Below are 21,167 nucleotides of genomic sequence, written 5' to 3' on the forward strand. Positions count from 1 at the left end.
GAATGCCTACCTAAAGGTGCAGTCTGGTGTGAGCCACACACCATACAGTAGTTTCTGCTCATTTTTCCTTCCTCACATAATGAATCAATAAAGTCTTCATCATAAAGGAATGCATCAACGTGAACTGTGGGTTCTGGCTGCTGCTGTATCTGGTGGAGAGAAGAAGAACTTCAAAAGAAACAAAGTACAAAGGAGTCTCTTTTTATTGCTAAATAAGGCAAAACATCAGTGGTTCATATGCTAAAAATCTGAGAGCAACAACAAGGCACAGAAAGACAAGTTTCACTTATTGAAGAGCAACCCTGTTCTTCTTTCATTTTATTTCTGAGGCAATTAGAAACTTTTAAGTTGATGCAAAATGATGTAAAACATGGCCATGAGAAATATATAAAATTTGAGTTAAAGGAGTATTTTGAGACCATCCTGTCCATCCTAAGTAGTATATTTTACAGACAAAGAAACTGATACTCAGATTTCTCCAAAGAAAACGACCATAAGAAAGAATTGAAACTAAAACTAATACCACGTTCTTCTGAGTCCTACATGTCAGTGACTACCCATCAAAATACTTAGCAAGTAATCTTAGCCCAGAGACAAAGTTTTCAAATAATAAAGATGTTAGTAAAATTTCTTGCTGACAATTAATAGCCCTTTATTAATACTAGCAAAACATGATATAATAGCAAGTGGCTACAAAGAAAAAATGTCTGATTCTTTTTACCTTAACTATAATAAAGAATCAACCTATTTACTTAGAGACCTACAAAATTATATCTATACCTACACATACATGAATCTGTTATACGTGTGTAAAATGTATGAACATACACAAGGACCAGAAAGAAACAAAGGAAGATAAAAATCATTTGTTAGAATAAGGGATTATGGGTCAATGATTACAGGCAATGAATATACTTTTTCCTTGTTTCATATATTTTGGTATATCATGCCACTGATACAGGACTGCCTTATTAATAACATCCAAACTATATTACAAATACTCTCTCAGTTTTTACACTATTCACTACTTTCCACCTTTGAGAATCCACTCTGAATGACTGGATGTTTACTAAGATTTGCTAAGTGTTCACAATGTGCACAGCACTATCAAAAATTTATGGGATTTAGTTCTTCTGCTTAGGAATTTGCATGCTAAAAAACCACATAGAGAGTTGCTGTTTTCAGATTAGTGGGAGAAGGATTATTATTAGCTTTGCTTTAGGAAACAATATTCCTAGCATATGTACCCCATAAGAGTTGAGATCTGAAGGGACTTGAATGAGGGGGTTGTCTGGATAAGAAAAATGGGATTTATTTTAGGAATAAAGGAACTGGATAAGCAAAAATTGTACAGTGCAAAAGCAGGAGAAGGAAACAAAAAGATGAATTTCACCTTTGATAAAAGTGAGGGAAATGGAACAGGAAACAGAAAACCAGGACAATGATGTAGGCAGGACCAGATTATGGTTGGGCCTTGTTCTGTGGGGGGGTGGGGATGGGTTAAGTGCTTGGCAAACAGGATGCCCTCATAAAATATTTGTTGAATGAATGGGAGCCAGAGGGTTACAGACTCAAAAGAATTAGGGACACGGCTGAAGAACCAAATGAAATACTGTTTAAAGCAGAATTCAGGACTAATTAGACCAGAGAGGCTGTGGGATTAGGGAAGAATAGGAGTATCCTCAAATAGCACTGAAAGTAAATTAATTTAATGTATTTACTTTTTGGAGCGCTAGATGTTCTGAGGAAAGCATGGTTTCTAGAGGTAAGCAATTCCGAAGGTCTTCTGCTATGTTTTTCAACATAATGTCATTATTATCTTGAGTGAACTCATCAAAATCTCCTGAGGAAAAAAAAAAAAGAAATATCTTTTATGGTTTTGGTCATACCTAAGTAAATACAATGGACATATTTTCCATCAGAAAGCATCAATTTATAACAATAAATAAGCCTTCTAACCAATGAAATATTCAAATTCTAATAAACGTTCCATTTCAAATAGTGAATTTTTCTTTTTCCCAAATTGTTTGAAAATACAAAACTTAACTATTTCAGCCTGTTCAAGAACAAAGGAATTTAAAATATATATAACATTTTAAGGGCACCTGGGTAGCTCAGTTGGTTAAGAGTCTGACTTCAGCTCAGGTCATTATCTCTTGGTCCATGAGTTAGAGCCGTGCATCAGGCTCTGTGCTGACAGCTCAGAGCCTTAAGCCTGCTAAGAATTCTGTGTCTCTCTCTGCCCCTCCCCTGCTTGTGCTCTCTCTGTCTCTTAAAAATAAACATTAAAATAAGTAAACACATGAATAATATGTAGTATTTAAACTATTTTTACTCGGAAATAGCACTGCCATTAGTTTTTTAGGGTCTTAAACTCACTAGCAAGTGGTTAAATATTCCTTCTCAGACCATACAGATCTTAGTGTAGGAGGCATCACAGAGACTGCTAAGAAGATAACTAAACTGAGTATCCCTGCCTCCAACAAAATGTACCTAAGCCTTAAGATAATAAGCACTAATGGCTGACACCAACTATGTAATAAACTTAACAATGACCATGATGCTCTGCTGCATTTGAGCAGCAGGTAAAATTATCATTAAAACTGTATTTCTGGGGATGCATGGCTGGCTCAGTTGGTGGAACATGCAAATCTTGATCTTGTGGTCATGAGTTTGAGTCCCTTGTTGGGGTGTAGAGCTTACTTAAAAAAAAAAAAAGCATATTTCTTTTTTGAGAGGGAGAGAGAGAGAGAGGGAGGGAGAGAGGATCCGAAGAGGGCTCTGTGCTGACAGCAGTAAGCCCGATGCAGGGCTCAAACTCATGAACCTCAAGATCATGATCTGAGCCGATGTCAGACACTCAACCAACTGAGCCACCCAGATGCCCCAAAAGAAAATATTTCTGATGGCTATGGCCTACTTCTGGATGATCTGGCAAAAAGTGGAGGGGTAGATGAGGTAAGGGAGAGTATGTGTAGCAATAAAGATGGGGAAGGTCTAGTTAAGAGATTGACAGCTGATGAATCTAGGTGAGGGTATAAAAGGGGTGTTTATTGTTCAGTTGTTTCTACTTTTAGGCATGTTTAATATTTTCTGGTTCTAAAAAAGTATTATTTCCAAGCAGCTCATATATAATTTTAAATAGAATGTGACTTACCTGAAAGTAAAATACTCATAAAGTTAGCTACCACTTGGGATGCCAAATGTAGACTGGAAAGTACTACTAGTGAAAATATTTTACCTTTCTCTTAAAAGACTTTCTTATACTGAACTCTTACTAGAGTAAAAGCATGCCAAAGGGTCTGTTTCAAAATAGCTGTAGAAGGAAAACACAGAGATCCTGAAGGTTAATGTCATCTGTCTCCACATTCCCTGCCCCCTGAATTGTGGGCTGTTTGTAAGTAAGCTCATGATTTGTTTTTAAACAAAAAAATAATTCTTGTGTTGGTTCAGAATGCTATTATCCTGTCACTAATAACAATTAAAAGTTACAAAGCAGGCCAATGGCAGCATAAGGAAATAAGCGGAGGTTTTCTGCTTCTAAATAAAGATACTCTTCTTTTTCACTGTATTATTCGGTGCCTTACACACAAAGGATCTTTCTCTGCATAACTTCTCACTGAGCAACAGTAATACAAAGATTCAGTTTGCTGAACTGATGTGAGAAGGTCTTTGAGCTTTTTTTCTTTCCTCACCTATCTAGCATAATGTTCTAAGCTGTTGCTTAAAGTTATTTCTAGAAGGAGACAAAACATAAAATTATAGAGAAACAAAAATACTATTAAAATTCATTCCAAACTCTTTTAGGTGGAACTTAAACAGCATCTGATATGTGTTTTTCAAAAAATTGGCCTTTTTAATTGTATTTGTAAAATTTAAGTTTTCTCAAGGTGTTAATTAATATCTAACATCTGCTTAGCTTCCTTCCCTCCATAGATAGAACACTGTCTGGGAGTCTCTATGACTCACATTAATTCTAATAATATCACTCCCACCAGTGATCCTTAGCAGGTTCTCTCAATTTGTAAATGGTATCACTAGAAAAGCCAAAAAAAGTCTCATTATGTTAAACTAAGATATTCCCTATCCCAACTTCTTTGGATTTAATTCTGTAACATAAGCAACCATATTAATAAAACATAGTTTTTATGTGCCTTATAAAAGGCAGCCCAGGGACTCCTGGGTGGTTCAGTCAGTTAAGTGTCTGACTGTTGATTTCGGCTCGTGAGACTGAGCCCCGAGTCATGAAGCCTGTTGAGGATTTTCTCTCTCTCCCTTTCTCCCTCTCTCTGCCCTTTCCCTGCTCTTGTACCTGCATGCTTCTCTCTCTCAAAATAAATTAAAAACAAGTCTTACAGTGAAAAAGGAACTTAGACTATGACCTATTACCAAATGGCCCATCCATCTATGCATCTCTGATATATACATATGCATACACAGACACACACAGACACACACATACACATGATGGTTGTTTAGTCTTTGCTTGAACATATTCAGGGACAGAATTCCTTCCTCATGCTGAGCCAGAATCTGACTCTCTATAACATTAACTCATTTTTTCTGAGAGGAATCATCACCTTTAACGCTATACAACATTTACTGAATGAACACTTGAGGCATGCTAGACTTGGTGCTTTTCACACACTATCATTTAATCCTAAAAATCCTATAGGTGGTAACTATGATTATTTCTATTTTGTAACAAAAACAACGAAAATATGAGGTCAGAGGTTCAGTTACTTGCCTCGGTCATACTGGCCAAAAGGTGGAGTTGGGGTTTAAATGCAGGGCTTAGTCTGAACTCTTAATTACTACATCATAGCAAAGAAGGCAGCTGGCTAGTAACAGTTCTCCTATCACTACCATAATCTTCTCTTCTCCCCACCTCTGTCCAGTTCTCCATATGATGTGGCAGCCATATCTTTTGCCATCTGCTTGCTGTCTTCTGGACTTGTTCAACAAAACCCTTTAAATATAGCCTTGGAACTCACATTGCCAATCTAGTTCTCTAATCCATGGCTACCTTCGTTTATTCTCTTCTTCTATCACATTGTGGCCTCTAGGGCCCTGATTACTACTGCTACTGGGTGATTAATAAATTTGGAAGCGATGGTGGCAGTGGAGGCCAAAGAGTGTCTTCAACAGTCATATGTAAAGATCAAGGAAGCTGGAACAATGACAGATGGGAATGGCTGCAAATTCTAAGCCATCACAATCGATTTCCAGCTGTCTCTCTGGTGAAGTATGTTTATTTGAGAGTCAATACTTCAATTAATGTGAGCATTACCAGTTGAGAGATACTATGAAAAGGTGTATTAAATTCAGTCATTTAAAAAAGGTAGTTATGAAGACTGCATTTGTTTAACCCCAATACCAAGGATACCAAGTGAAAAAGAGAACTGGCACCTCTTACCCTGAATAAACTCTGATTCAACCACATTCAAGGGTAAAGAGAGATTTTTTCAGTTACAGCAATGATTCCTTTTTTTTTTTTTTAAGTTTATTTGTTTTGAGAGAGAGAGACAGAGAGAGAGAGAGACAGAGAGAGAGAGAGAGAGAGACAGAGAGAGAGAGCGCACACAAGCAGGGGAAGGGCAGAGACAGGGAGAGAGACAGCATCCCAAGCAGGCTCTGTGCTGCCAGCATGGAGCCTGATGTGGGGCTTGAACTCATGAACTGAGATCCTGACCTGAGCCAAAACTGAGAGTCAGACTTTAACTGACTGAGCCACCCAGGGGCCCCAAGCAGTAATTCTTCAGTGTGGCCCTAAAGAGGATCTACATATGGGACTTATGTGGTCCTTAAAGGGCCTAAAGCTGTATGTTCGGTTGTATACATAAATATGTATATTTTTCCAGGAAGAAAGTTTTTAAGAGGTTCAATACTTATAGCTAATATTATTGAGCACTACGGAAATTTTTAGTGCAAGAAGGCTAAAATTAGTCTTAATATCTGTAGTGGTTGGCAAATAACTTATGAAAGGAAGAGCAAAACATTTTTGCCCTAATAATGGCTATAAGACAGGTTAAAAAAGCATGATATGATATTACTGAAGTGTGTAAATCTGAACTTCATGTTATATCGTTAACTATTTACTCCGTTATTAAAGTGGAATTCCTTAAACCATCATTTCTAAAGGCTGTGCAATATTCCACCATTGTGTATGTATTTAACCATTCACTTCTAATGCACATTTAGATATAGCTCTAACTGTGAAAAATTAAGGACACTGCAACTGACATTTTGGCATTCATCTTCTCTTGCATTTCTGATTATTTGTTTATTGTAAATGGTTAGAACTAGAAGTACTTAAAACATTTTAAAGGCTCTTGCTACATATTGTCAAATTTCTTTCCTGAAAGATAACACCAATTTACTTTAACAGAAAAGAATATGTGTTTCATTAAACCCTGCAGCAGTAAATATTACCATACAAACTTTGTTGTTTTAATTTGCATTTCCTTAATTACTGGTGAGGCTGACATCTTTTAACATGTATAATAGCTATTTCAGAATGTGTTGTAATAGTATTATGCTTGGAAAAAGATTAAAGAAAGGTGTTAGTTGCTTGACAGTAAAGTTTTTCTCAAATTACACATGTAGGTGGGAAGGGAGTGGAGAAAGAAAAGTTGCTCTAAAGGGCAACATTAATTCTTTAAAAATTTCCTACCTATATTTAACTAAATATATGAGTAAACAGAAGTCACCAAAACTGATAGTCTACGAATCAAGCCCTACTTTTTATACTTGGTCAGTATCAAGTCCTGCCTTTTTTGCTTGTAAAACCTACTTCCTCTTTATTCCCACTCCAACCACCTCAGCCACAGTTATCACTTCACACTTAGATACTAGGACAAACTCATGACTAGCCCCTTGATCTTGGTTCCCCTACTATAACATACCTTGTACATCTACTTTAAACTAATCTCACTCAAACCTCACTTTCATATCACTTGCTTCCCTTACAATTTTTGGATGTCTTTCTACTTTTCAACTTATCAAATCTTATACTAGATATTTAAGGCCCTCTATATCAAGAGTCTAACCATCCTATTTTCTATCCTTATTACCCCTAACATAATTTCTGCTCAAGACAGGCAAATCTTGGGGTGCCTGGGTGGCTTAGTTGAGTGTCCGACTTCAGCTTAGGTCATGATCTCGCAGTTTACAAGTTCAGGCCTTGCCGTCCTGCTCTGTGCTTACAGCTCAGAGCCTGGAGCCTGCTTTGGACTCTGTGTCTCCCTTTCTCTCTGCCTCTACACTGCTCATACTCTATCTTTCAAAAACAAAAGAGGCAAATCTCCCCAGTTGTTTTCCATAGTCCTTCCCATTCATACTGTTCCTTTCAACTGCATGACCTAGCTTTTTGCAATAAGGGCCTGTCCAAATTATTTCGTGTCCATGAATTGTTTCTTTTTTTATTAAAAAATTTTTTTAACATTTATTTTTTGAGAGAGAGAGAGAGATAGAGAGAGAGAGGGAGGGAGGGAGGGAGACAGGGTGTGAGTGAGGGAGCGTGAGTCCCCAACATGGGACTGGAACCCGCAAACCGCGAGATCATGACCTGAGCCCTCCAGGCACCTCTCCATGAATTCTGACCTTCGACCTCTAGCCTTAACTTATCCATATTCTTACATCTAATGACTTAAAATGCATAAATACAAGGTTTTACACACACACACACACACACACACACACACACACACACACACACACACATATAACCTATTATTCATTCATATCATGTATTACTCTGAAGTCCCTACTGAAATTTTGAAAATTTATTGAGGGGGGACTTCTGGTCCCAGACAAGATGGCAACTTTCCTCACTTTCCTTTGTTCCTCCCCTCTAACTACAACTAAATACCCTGGAAATAATTCAACAGGCAATTATAAAATAGGAATTGGAAAGCTAGAAAGAAGGTGAACTGTCTAGGGGCCTTAGGACTTAAGAACAGTCACTGCAGTGAGCTCCCTGGATTTTCTTTTCATCTTCCATGTAGCTTGGACTAGGTACCAGAGAAACCAATACCAGAACCACTAACAGGCATAGGAGGAAAAAAAAAAAGTATTAAGAAAAGTGTGTTATCTCTTGCCAAAGACTGGTAAAGGGGACAAACAACAAAGACCTACTGAGGAACCCTAATCCCCACTCCACACCTGGGCCAGCAGCAGACTGTCCAGTCTTCAGACCCTCTACCCAGGGGCATAAAAAACCCCAGGTCTGGCACCTCTTAGCCATCTGCTCAGTGGTGGAAAGCAAACAAGGTCCTGAATTGCTTGTCTCCATTCTCACTATTGGAAGGCAGCTCAGCAAGACAGGGCAGCCCAATGTGTTTCCCCATGCAGGTGACACCAGCATAGATTGAACAAGAACTGTAACAGTGCTAGAGAACAAGGCAAAGTTGAAAACACTGCAAGGACACTGAAAACCAAATTGTTATCAGAGACACAGCCCACAAAAGCAGGCCAGAACCAACAGGTTAGAACTAAGCAAGACAACAAACCGCCTATTGATAAAAAAATTTGAATAGGAACAAAAGTCTTAGCATAACATCCAAAATATCTGAGATATAATCAAAATGATCCTGGCATGATATCCAAAATATCTAGGATATGATGGAAAATCAATTATTATACAAAGAACAGAAAAAAAAAGTCTTTAACCTGTAAGGGAAGACAGATCAGGAACGCAGCAGACCTATCCAGAGAAACTTGACAGACCAGAAAGGAGTGGCAGGATATATTCAATGTGTTGAATTGGGAAAATATGCAGCCAAGAATTCTTTATCCAGCAAGGCTGTCATTCAAAATACAAAGAGAGAGTTTTCCAGACACACAAAAACTAAAGGAGTTTATGAGCACTAAACCAGCCCTGCAAGAAATTTTAAGGGGGACTCTTTGGAGAAAAGACACAACAAAACAAAAAAGACCAAAAGCAACAAAGATTAAAAAGGACCAGAGAACATCACCAGAAACACCAACTCTACAGGCAACACAATGGTACTAAATTCCTATCTTTCAGTACTCACTCTAAATGTAAATGGACTAAATGCTCCAATCAAAAGACAGTGCATCAGAATGGATAACAAAACAAGACCCATCTGTATGTTGCTTATAAGAGACTCATTTTAGACCTAAGACACCTGCAGATTGAAAGAAAGGGGACAGAGAACCATCTATCATGCTACCGTACTTATATCAGACAAACTAGATTTGAAAATGAAGACTGTAACAAGGGGTGAAGAAGGGCATTATATCATAATTAAGGGGGTCTATATACCAAGAAGATCTAAAAATTGTTAATATTTATGCTCCCAATGTGGAATACCCAAATACATAAATCAATTAATCACAAACATAAAGAAACTCATTGATAATACCTTAATAGTAGGGGTCTTCAACACCCCACTTACAGCAATGGACAGATCATCAAAACAAAATCAGCAAGGAAACAATGGCTTTGAATGACACACCAGACTGGATGGACTTAACAGATATATTCAGAACATTTCATCCAAAAGCAGCAGAATACACACTCTTCTTGAGTGCACATGGAACATTCTCCAGAATAGATCACATACTGGGACACAAATCAGCCCTCAACAAGTACAAAAAGATTGAGATCATACCTTGCAGGTTTTCAGACCACAACTCTATGAAACTCGAAATCAACCATAAGAAAAAATTTGGAAAGACCATGAATAATTGGGAGATTAAAGAACATCCTACTAGGGGTCGCATCACTTCCGCTCGAGTTCGGCGTTTCGTCGTCTGTGAGAACTCACACGGTTTCAACATGCCTATTGAGAAGTGTTATTTCTGTTTGGGGCCCATTTACCCCAGCCACGGCATGATGTTGTCCGCAACGATTGCAAGGTGTTCAGATTCTGTAAATCCAAGTGTCATAAAAACTTTAAAAAGAAGCGCAATCCTCGCAAGGTCAGGTGGACTAAAGCATTCCGTAAAGCAGCTGGTAAAGAGCTTACAGTGGATAATTCATTTGAACTTGAAAAATGTAGAAATGAACCTGTTAAATACCAGCGAGAGCTATGGAGTAAGACTATTGATGCAATGAAGAGAGTTGAAGAGATCAAACAGAAACGCCAAGCTAAATTTATAATGAACAGATTAAAGAAAAATAAAGAATTACAGAAAGTTCAGGACATCAAAGAAGTCAAGCAAAACATTCATCTTATCCGGGCCCCTCTTGCCGGCAAAGGAAAGCAATTGGAAGAAAAAATGGTGCAGAAATTACAACAGGATGTGGACATGGAAGATATTTCTTAAAGATCTCACTATTTCTATAAGTGCATTTGAAAATCTCCTTAGGAGACCAAGAACTTCTAAATGATCTTTTATATTTTACATAAGGTCACTCAAATGAAAGGTATTTAAAAATACATCTCTTCTATGTTGCTCATTGCTGTCTGTAAAACATCGGATATTATGGATGTTAGATTGCATTTCCATTGTTAAACCTTCACTGATAGTTACATTTATGTAAATCATGCAAATTCTCTTTGTAAATACAGAAGTGAAGTGTAGGCATAAAATGTTCCTGCCATTTGGGTAATGGCACTATGCAGTATTTATGTAAGAACTAATGACAAAAATATATTTTACATATCCCTAGCCATAAATTTTCTTTGCAGTAAAATATTAATTTTACTTTATTAATATTATAGAAGGGGGCTTAAAACAAGGCTAAAACAACCTGTATGTATGATAATTAGCCTTAAGTAATCTTTTATTTTGATTTCAGTATTTGTTTTGGTTTCTTAGAAGAGTATATGAAGCCTAATTATGTTGGAGGTGAGAGCTGAATAGCTTTTTCCTGAAATGGCACTATATACTTTCCACTTTGGAGAACACTCAATTCTGAGATTCCTGATAGAACCAGATTTTTTTTCCAGCTTAGCAGTGGTTTAGAAGTGGAGGAATCCCAGTGCCTTTTAGGATGTTGTGTGGTTTCATTTAAAAAGCTCCAAATTGTTTTTGGATAATAGAATTTATGGTTTTTGTGTCACAAATTATTTGGACCTAAGTTCATATTTTTTGTTTAAAAGCTACTAAAAATGTATTCATTAGCAGGAAGAAAATAACTCCCACATACTACTGAAGTAGGAAATACAATTAAAGAAAAATATATACTGAATAATGTTTTTATATTTCTACATTTTTTGCAACTTTAAGGATATTAAGTAACTCACTTTTTATACTTTAAGGACAGAACTTAGAATAAATTATAATCTTAGGGTTATAAAATTATAAAGTAATGGCTAAATTTTTAGCCATTTCACTTCAGTATTAGTGAAAAAGTGATCACTGGACAAAGTGTTCAGGACAAAGATCTGAATTCCAGTGTGATTTTTGCCCTTGTGTTCTTATTTGTTAAATATGGGTCATTGATAGACAACGTTATTGATAAAGCAATTAGGGGAAATGATATATGAACTCAAAGACATTTGTTAAATTACTTGGAAGTTTGTACTCCATACTAGATTTATGTTTGTTTTAATATCAACATGTTTAAGGGGTGCCCAGGTGGCTCAGTCGGTTAAGCATCCGACTTCGGTTCAGGTCATGATCTCACAGTTCATGGGTTGAACCCTATGTCAGGCTCTGTGCTGACAGCTCAGAGCCTGGAGCCTGTTTCAGATTCTGTGTCTCCCTCTCTCTCTGCCCCTCCCCCACTCATGCTCTGTCTCCCTCTGTCTCAAAAATAAATAAACATTAAAAAAAAAAAAAAAAGAACATCCTACTAAAGAATGAATGGGTTAACCAAGAAGTTAAAGAGGAAATTAAAAAGCATATGGAAGCCAATGAAAATGAAAGTATGACAGTCCAAATCCTTTGGGATGCAGCAAAGGAGGTCATAAGAGGGAAGTATATAGCAATCAGGCCTTCCTAGAGAAGGAAGAAAGGTCTCAAATACACAATCTAATCTTAAACCTAAAAGAGCTGGAAAAAGAACAGCAAAAAAATCTGCCCCAAACCAGCAGAAGAAACGGAATAATAAACATTACAACAGGAATCAATCTTGAAATCAAAAAACCAGAAGAACTGATCAATGAAACCAGGAGCTGGTTCTTTGAAAGAATTAACAAAATTGTTAAGCCCCTAGCCAGAATGACATAAACCCCTAGCCAGATTGATCAAAAAGAAAAAGGAAAGGACCCAAATAAATAAAATCATGAATGAAAGAGGAGAGATCACAACCAATACTACAGAAATACAAACAACAATAAGAGAACATTATGAACAATTATATGCCAATAAATTGGGCAATCTGGAAGACTGCCCAATGGACAAATTCCTAGAAACATATAAACTACCAAAACTGAAACAGGAAGAAATAGAAAATTTGAACAGACCCATAACCAGTGAAGAAATTGAATCAGTAATCAAAAACCTCTCAACAAACAAGAGTCCAGGCCTGGATAGCTTTCCAGGGGAATTCCACCAAACATTTAAAGAGTTAACACATATTCTTTTGAAGCTATTCCAAAAAATAGAAATGGAAGGAAAACTTCCAAACTCATTCTACGAGGCCAGCATTACTACGATTCCAAAACCAAAGAACCCACTAAAAAGGAGAACTACAGAGCAATTTCTCTGATGAACATGGATGCAAAAATTCTCAACAAGATACTAGCAAACCAGATCTAACAATACATTAAAAGAATTATTCACCACGATCAAGTGGGATTTATTCCTGGGACGCAGAACTGGTTCAATATTTGCAAATCAATCAATGTGATACATCACATTAATGAAAGAAAGGATAAGAACCACACATTCCTCTCAATAGATGCAGAAAAAACATTTGACAAAATATAGCATCCTTTTTTTTTTTAACGTTTGTTTATTTTTGAGAGAGAGCGCGCGCGCTCGCGAAAGTGGGGGAGGGGCAGAGACAGGCAGACACACAGAATCCCCACCAGGCTCCAGGCTCTGAGCTGTCAGCAAAGAGCTTGACGTGGGGCTCAAACTCATGAACAGCAAGATCATGACCTGAGCTGAAGTTGGATGCTTACCTGACTGAGCTACTCAGGCGCCCCTAATCCTTCTTTGATAAAAATCCTTAAGAAAGTAGGGATAGAAGTAACATATCTCAAGATCATAAAGGTCATATAGGAAAGACTCACTGCTAATATTATCCTCAATGGGGAAAAACTGAAAGATAAGCCCCTAAGATCAGGAACATGACAGGGATGTCCACTCTCATCACTATTATTTATTCAACATAGTGTTGGAAGTCCTAGCCTCAGCAATCAGACAACAAAAAGAAATAAAAGGCATCCAAATAGGCAAGGAGGATTTTTTTATAATCAAGGTACAGAAATCGTATGCATTTCTTTTTTTAAAATATATTTCTTATTTAAATGTAAATACAGCCACAGAAACACATTAATTTTTGTAAATGTGAAAACTCTCTTTAGCTCTAATACCTGTAATCTCAATTTAATGTGTCCACCTTTGACTGTACCTGATTATGTTTTCTTAATTTTTTTTAATGTTTATTTATTTTTGAGACAGAGAGACAGAGCATGAACAGGGGAGGGGCAGAGAGACAGGGAGACACAGAATCTAAAGCAGGCTCCAGACTCCGAGCTGTCAGCACAGAGCCCAACGCGTGGCTCGAACTCACAGAACTCACTGACCATGAGATCGTGACCTGAGCTGAAGTAGGAGGGTTAACTGATTGAGCCACCCAGGCGCCCCATATGCATTTCTATACACCAATAATGAAGCAGCAGAAAAATCAAGGAATTGATCCCATTTACAATTGCACCAAAACAATTAAATACCTAGGAATAAATCTAACCACAGAAGTGAAAAATCTATACACTGAAAACTATAGAAAGCTTATGAAAGAAATTGAGTAAGACACAAAAAAATGGAAAAACATTCCATGCTCATGGATTGGAAGAACAAATATTGTTAAAATGTTGATACTACCCAAAGCAATCTACATATTCAATGCAATCCCTATCAAAATAACACTAGCATTCTTCACAGAGCTTGAACAAACAATCCTAAAATTTGACGGAATCAGAAAAGTCCCTGAATAGCCAAAGTAATGATGAAAAAGAAAACCAAAGCTGAAGGCATCACAATTCAGGACTTCAAGCTGTATTACATAGTTGTAATCATCAACACAGTTTATGGTAGTGGCACAAAAAGACACACAGATCAATGGAAGAGAATAGAGAACCCAGAAATGGACCCACAAATGCATGGCAAACTCATCTTTGACAAAGCAGGAAAGAAAATCCAGTGGAAAAAAGACACCCTCTTCAGCCAGCGGTGTTGGGAAAACTGGACAGCAACATGCAGAAGAATGAACCTGGACCAGTCTTTTATACCATACACAAAAATAAATTCAAAATGAATGAAAGACCTAAATGTGAGACAGGAAGCCATCAAAACCCTAGAGGAAAAAGCAGACAACAATCTCTTTGACCTCAGCTACAGCAAATTCTTACTTGAAATGTCTCTGGAGGCAAGGGAAACAAAAGCAAAAATGAACTACTAGGACCTCATCAAGATAAAAAGCTTCTGCACAGCGAAAGAAACAATCAGCAAATTTAAAAGGCAACTGACGGAATGGGAGAAGATATTTGCAAACGACATATCAGATAAAGGGTTAGTATCCAAAATCTATAAAGAATTTATCGAACTCAACACCCAAAAAACAAATAATCCACTGAAGAAATGGGCAGAAGACATGAATAGACACTTTTCCAAAGAAGACATCCTGATGGCAAACAGACACACGAAAAGGTGCTCAACATCACTCATCATCAGGGAAATACTAATCAAAACCACATTGAGATACCACCTCACACCTGTCTGAATGGCTAAGATTAACAACTCAGGCAACAGATGTTGGTGAGGATGCAGAGAAAGAGTATCTTTTTTGCACTGCTAGTGGGAATGCAAACTGGTATAGCCACTCTGGAAAAAAGTATGGGGGTTCCTCAAAAAATTACCCTATGACCCAGCAAATGCACTACTAGGTATTTAGCCAAAGGATTCAAAAATGCTGATTCGAAGGGTCACATGCACCTCAATGTTTATAGCAGCACTATAGACAATAGCCAAAGTATGGAAAGCGCCCAAATACCCACCAACTGATAAATGGATAAAGAAGATGTGGTGTATACACAATGGAATATTACTTGGCGATCAAAAAGAATTAAATCTTACCATTTGCAACAACGTGGATGGAATTAGAATGTATTATGCTAAGCAAAATAAGTCAGCCAGAGAAAAGCAAAAAAAAAATCATATATTCCATATATTCCACTCATATGTGGAATTTAAGAAACAAAACAGATAAACATAGGGTAAGGGAAGCAAAATAAGATAAAAACAAAGAGGGAGACAAACCAAGAGACTCTTAAATACATGAACAAACTGTGGGTTGCTGGTGGGGTGTTGGGTGGGTGAATGGGCTAAATGGGCAAGGGGCATTAAGGAGGGCACTTGTTGGGATGAGCACTGGGTGTTATATGTAAGTGATGAATCACTAAATTCTGCTCCTAAAATCATTATTACATTATATGTTAACTAACTTGGATTTAAATTTAAAAATAAGTAAATAAATAAAAATAAAATAAAAACTCTGTTAAGAGGATGAACAAATTACAGACTTGGAGAAAATACTTGCAAACCACATATATGTTCACAAAGGGCTTATACCTAGAATACATTAAGAACTCTCAAGATGACAGTATAGAAAAAATACAATTAAAATTGGGCAAAAGACATAAACAGATATTTCACCAAAGATGATATTGAAATGGCAAATAAACACATGAGCAGATGTTCAACAACCTAATGATATATCACTCAAATAACAGAATGGCTAACATAAAAAATATTGATAGGAGTGCCTGAGTGGCTCAGTCAGTTAAGTGTCTTGAGTCTTGATTTTGACTCAGGTCAGGATCTCATGGTTTGTGAGACTGAGCCCTGTGTTAGGCTCCACGCTGATAGCCTCTGCCCCTGTCTCTACTTGCCCTCTCTCTCTCGCTCTCTAAATATATAAATAAACATTAAAAAAAAAAAAAATACTGACTGGGGCACCTGGGTGGCTCAGTCGGTAAAAGTGTTTGACTTCGGCTCAGGTCATGATCTCCCAGTCTGTGAGTTCCAGTGCAGCCTCAGTCTCTGTGCTGACAGCGCGGATCCTGGAGCCTGCTTCAGCTTCTGTGTCTCCCTCTCTCTCTCTGCCTCTCCCCCACTCACACTCTGTGTGTCTCGCTCTCAAAAATAAGTAAGTATTAAAAGAAAGAAAAAAAACTAATAGCAAATGCTGGTGAGGATGCAGAGAAATCGGATTACAGTATGTTTGTATTAACATAAAAATGGCTCAGCCACTCTGGAAAACAGTTTGACAGTTTCTATAAAACTAAAAATGCACTTACCATATGACCCAGCAATTGCACTCTTGAATATTATCACAGAGAAATGAAAACTTATGTTATCACAAAAATCCACACATGAATGTTCACAGCAATATTATTTGTAAGAAAGGCTTGACTGGAGGGGCATTTCAGATGGCTTCTTTACTCCTATGTCTGGTGTCTAGGCAAGGATGGCAAGAACAGTTACAGCCTGGTTGAGCATCTTGCTGTCCAAAGGCTAGCTGGGATTCCTGACAGTTTGATAATCTCAAGGTAGTCAGACTACACATATGATGGTTACCTTCTCCCAGACCAAGCATTCCAAGAGAAAGAAAGTAGAAGTTGCAAGTTTCTTAAGTCCTGGATCTGAAACTGACATAGTGTCACTTCTGCCATATTCTATGGGCCAAAGCTGTAACAGAGCCCATTCAGATTTCAAGGTAGAGAATACAGATCAGACCTCTCATAGAATGAGGATCAAAGAATCTGTGGCCATTTTGTAAAAAGTTTTATAGAAGAATTTGTACAAATAAACTATACATATTTCAAGTGTATAATTATATAAACTTTGTCATATGGATACAGTCATGAATTTATCTCTACAATCAAGGTAGTGGACATATCTGTTACCCCCAAATGTTTCCTTTTGCCCATCTGTAATCCTTCTCCAATCCCTCCACTCACTCAATTGCCACAGATGTATTTTCTATCACTATAGATCAGGCTGCGTTTTCTAGTTATAAATAAATGAAATCATGCTGTATACAGTCTTTTTTAGTATGGATGCTTTCACTCAGTATAATTTATTCACGTTGTTGAGCAAATATTTCTTTCCATTTATTTGCTAAGTAGTATTCCATTATAAAAATATACCACATTTGCTCATCCATTCACCCATTCCTAATTGAAATGCCTCCCTCCTTCACTTGTTCTTGAGATACTGTACTGACTAGAAGCTGTATTATGATGCTGGATAGTAGCGATGAGTGCACATCTCTGTCATTTCTGATCTTAGGGGAAAGAACTCAGTCTTTTCAATTTTAAGAATGATGTTAGCTGTAGATTTTTCACACATGTCCTTTACCAGGTTGAGAATGTTCCCTTCTACTCCTAGTTTGATGAGAGTTATTATCAGGAAGAGGAGTTGGATGTTGTCAAATGCTTTTCCTGGTCTATTGAGGTAATAATATAGTTTTTCTTTTTACTGAATATGGTGAATTACATTGATTGATTTTATAATGTTTTACTCATTTATTTTTAAAAATGTTTATTTATTTTGAGAGAGGAAAGAGAACATACGAACAGGGGAGGGGCAGTGAGAGAGGGAGAGAGAGAATCCCAAGCAGGCTTTATGCTGTCAGTGTGGAGTCTGATGCAGGGCTTGATGTCCTGAACCCTGAGATTGTGACCGGAGCCAAAATTAAGAGTCAGACACTTAACTGACTGAGCCACCCAGGTGCCCCTGATTTTATAATGTTAAACCAATAGTGCATTCTTGGGATAAACCCAGTTATTCATGATGTATTATCCTTTTATATATCCTGCTCATTTTATTTTAAAAAAATCTTTTTTCTACATTTATTTTTGATAGAGAGAGACAGAGCACAAGTGGGGGAGGGGCAGAGAGAGGGGGAGACACAGAATCTGTAGCAGGCTCCAGGCTCCGAGCTGTCAGCACAGACCAACGCGGGGCTCAAACTCACAAACCACGAGATCATGACCTGAGCCGAAGTCAGACCCTTAACCGATTGAGCCACCCAGGAGCCCCTATCCTGCTCATTTTATACACAACAATATATTAAAATACAAAAGTACTTTATTCTTTTTAAAAAATGTTTTATTTATTTTTGTGAGGGAAAGCGTGAGGGGGGAGAGGCAGAGAAAGAAACAGGGACAGAGGACCTGAAGTGGGCTCTGCAATGACAGCAGTAAACCTGATGCCAGGCTTGAATTCACAAACTGTGAGATCATAACCTGAGCCAAAGTTGGATGCTCAACTGACTGAACCACCTAGGTGCCCCAAAGTACAAAAGTACTTTAGAGAAAAGGATAATTTTTTTGTTTAAAGTTTATTTATTTTGAAAGAGAGAGTACATGTGCATGCACGTGGGGGAGGGACAGAGAGAGAATCCCAAGCAGGCTCTGTGCTATTAGCACAGAGCCTGAGACATAACTCGATCTCATGAATCAAATCGTGAGATTATGACCTGAGCCAAAATCAAGAGTCAGACGCTTAACCGACCCAGCCACCCAGATGCCCCAAAAGTGTAATTCTTTTTATTTGATAGAAAAATTTTAAGAGGTACCAATTTAAGAAAGAGGTACCAATTTGCTTAGTATACCTTGTTAGTTTTTGAAAAAACAATCTATTTTTGTTACCTCACGTTCTTGGTAACTTTCATTAATTCATATGGTTTCAATGAAGATTAGAATATCTTTGTTATGATACTTCCTCAGTGGTAATGCAATATGGAACTGAAGCGGTATACTGTCTGACAAATGTAACTAGAAACCAGACTTTACTTTTTAGATTTGTGGGAATTTCAAAAAATTTCTAACAGCTCTGTAGCTGCTGCTCACAAACAGGTCCACTTATGGTCAGTGAAGATATACCTAAAATATAGGATACAGTGAAGCTTCTAAAAGCTTCTAGTCATCTACTGTTATCTTCTTTAAGCATTAAATATTTTTTGATGATTTTAATTTTCTTAGAGCAAACCCTAATTTTCTACCCTTTGTAATCTGATTCTTTTTTTTTTTTTTTTTTTTTTTAATTTTTTTAAAAAAAAATTTTTTTTTTTCAACGTTTTTTATTTATTTTTGGGACAGAGAGAGACAGAGCATGAACAGGGGAGGGGCAGAGAGAGAGGGAGACACAGAATTGGAAACAGGCTCCAGGCTCCGAGCCATCAGCCCAGAGCCTGACGCGGGGCTCGAACTCACAGACCGCGAGATCGTGACCTGGCTGAAGTCGGACGCTTAACCGACTGCGCCACCCAGGCGCCCCTGTAATCTGATTCTTAATAGAAACTCTTTTGGGCAGTGTGTTTGACTTCCTCATTTGTATTTGCATATCCAAGAAAAATTCGGTGGCTTCAGAATAGCATATGTTAACATACAGTTGTTCCAATGTACTTTTTAAAAATATGCCTATTGGGGGTCCCACTTGCAGTTCTGGCTCTCAGCTCTCCTCACTTAATGGATTGTAGTCACTCCTACACTTTGAAATCTAGATCAAGAGCCCATTTTATATATATATAGGAAATAGAAGAGAACAGATGTTCTGCCACAAGATCAGAATCAATTAGCTGCGGTCCTGTTGTATTTTTACTTCATTCATTCATTCATTCATTCATTCATTCATTTTGGGAGACGGTATCTTTGTGTGCTTTGCCCTTCAGACTTGGTGTATCCTTCCTACGTTGGTATTCATTTGTTTCCTAGATCTTTGGCCTAAGCTGTACCAAGGTAAAATGTAGGCTCCCATCTATTTTTTCTACATCTTCAGTTTATCAGGCATTGACATGTGCTTGGCTCTGCCCTGGTCCACGCTTCTAGTTCTACCAGCCTGATCCTAAATGACTCCAGGTATTGGTGTGATAATCCCACTATTCCTTCAGAGATCAAGAATATTATTCTGGGGTGCCTGGGTGGCTCAGTCAGTAAAGTGTCTGATTTCGGCTCAGGTCATGGTCTCATGGTTTGTGGGTTCGAGCTCCGCATCGGGCTCTCTGCTATTAGTGCAGAGCCCACTTCAGATCCTCTGTCCCCCTTTCTCTGCCTCTCCCCTGCTCGTTCTCTTTCTCTCTCAAAAATAAATAAACATTAAAAAAGATTATCCTTCCTTTTGTGTATCTAAAATGATTATGATTTTACCTGTTAGCAACATGTTTTTCAGTTTCAATAAGCACTGCAAAACTCAAAACCAAAGCCATACTCAATACCTACTACTGTGTCTTGCTATTTCATTAAATAGTATAAAAATTCAAGGAGATTTATACTTATTAAATGTCTAAGAAAATGTCATACAAATAAGATATTATGCAAGTGACTTAATGCTAGAGATAAAAGATAATTTTTTTTTTTCCTAGAAGAAGGAAATTAGTTAGGAAAATAAAAAATGGTTGACTGGAAGAATCTTTTGTGCTCTGTTTAGAGCCACTTCATAAAGTATACTAAGAATTTCAGCTTGGGAAGATGAGAAAGTTCTGGAGACAGATGTGATGGTTGCACAACATAAATGTATGTAATGTCACTGAACTGTACACTTAAAAATAGCTTAAAATGGTAAATTTTATGTTATGCATATTTTACCACCTAAAAAAGGCATACTAATAAGTTGCTTTTCAAGATTTATGTTAAAACACTCCATTTAAAGCAAAGTGACACCCTCATTTCTTACAATATTCATGTTAATAAACATTCTCAGAAATTCAGTCGTTTTCTAAATCATTTAATAAATTGCATGAGCTCTCTGACTACAGGATCTGCTGGAGAAAGGCACAAAAAGAGCTTTTTAAAAAAGTAAAAATGTACTCTAAAGTCAGTGATCTTGGGTCTTCTTGTTTACAAAATTATCACCCAAAACATGCTTACAGGTTTTCCTGATTTGGAAAAATGGGGCTCTCAACTGATGTCTCTAAAACTGGAAATTTAGATTACAAATGATTCCACAAAACTGAAATCTTGAGGATAAGAACATTTTAGTAATTGTGCAATTGCCAGAACCAGGCAGTAGGTGGCATT

At 37.4% G+C, this 21,167-nt stretch overlaps 1 protein-coding gene and 1 pseudogene across 2 annotated transcripts in view; one reads left to right on the forward strand and one right to left on the reverse strand.

Annotated features, from left to right (window-relative positions):
• The window catches only part of LOC122222460, a 42,150-nt gene that overhangs the window by 19,330 nt on the left and 1,653 nt on the right, over positions 1-21,167 (reverse strand). Inside the window, exons 2-3 of one of the 2 annotated variants that reach the window (XM_042942980.1) lie at positions 1,722-1,843; positions 11-143 (exon numbers count right to left, since the gene is read on the reverse strand). In XM_042942980.1, the coding sequence (XP_042798914.1) occupies positions 11-143; positions 1,722-1,843 (255 nt within the window). Of the gene's footprint in view, positions 1-10; positions 150-1,721; positions 1,844-21,167 lie in introns of both variants that reach the window. The other variant, XM_042942979.1, reaches the window with a different exon arrangement.
• On the forward strand, positions 9,803-10,406 carry LOC122222462 (annotated as a pseudogene).

Source organism: Panthera leo, chromosome B3 (assembly GCF_018350215.1).
Source record: "Panthera leo isolate Ple1 chromosome B3, P.leo_Ple1_pat1.1, whole genome shotgun sequence".
Classification (NCBI taxonomy): Eukaryota; Metazoa; Chordata; class Mammalia; order Carnivora; family Felidae; genus Panthera; species Panthera leo.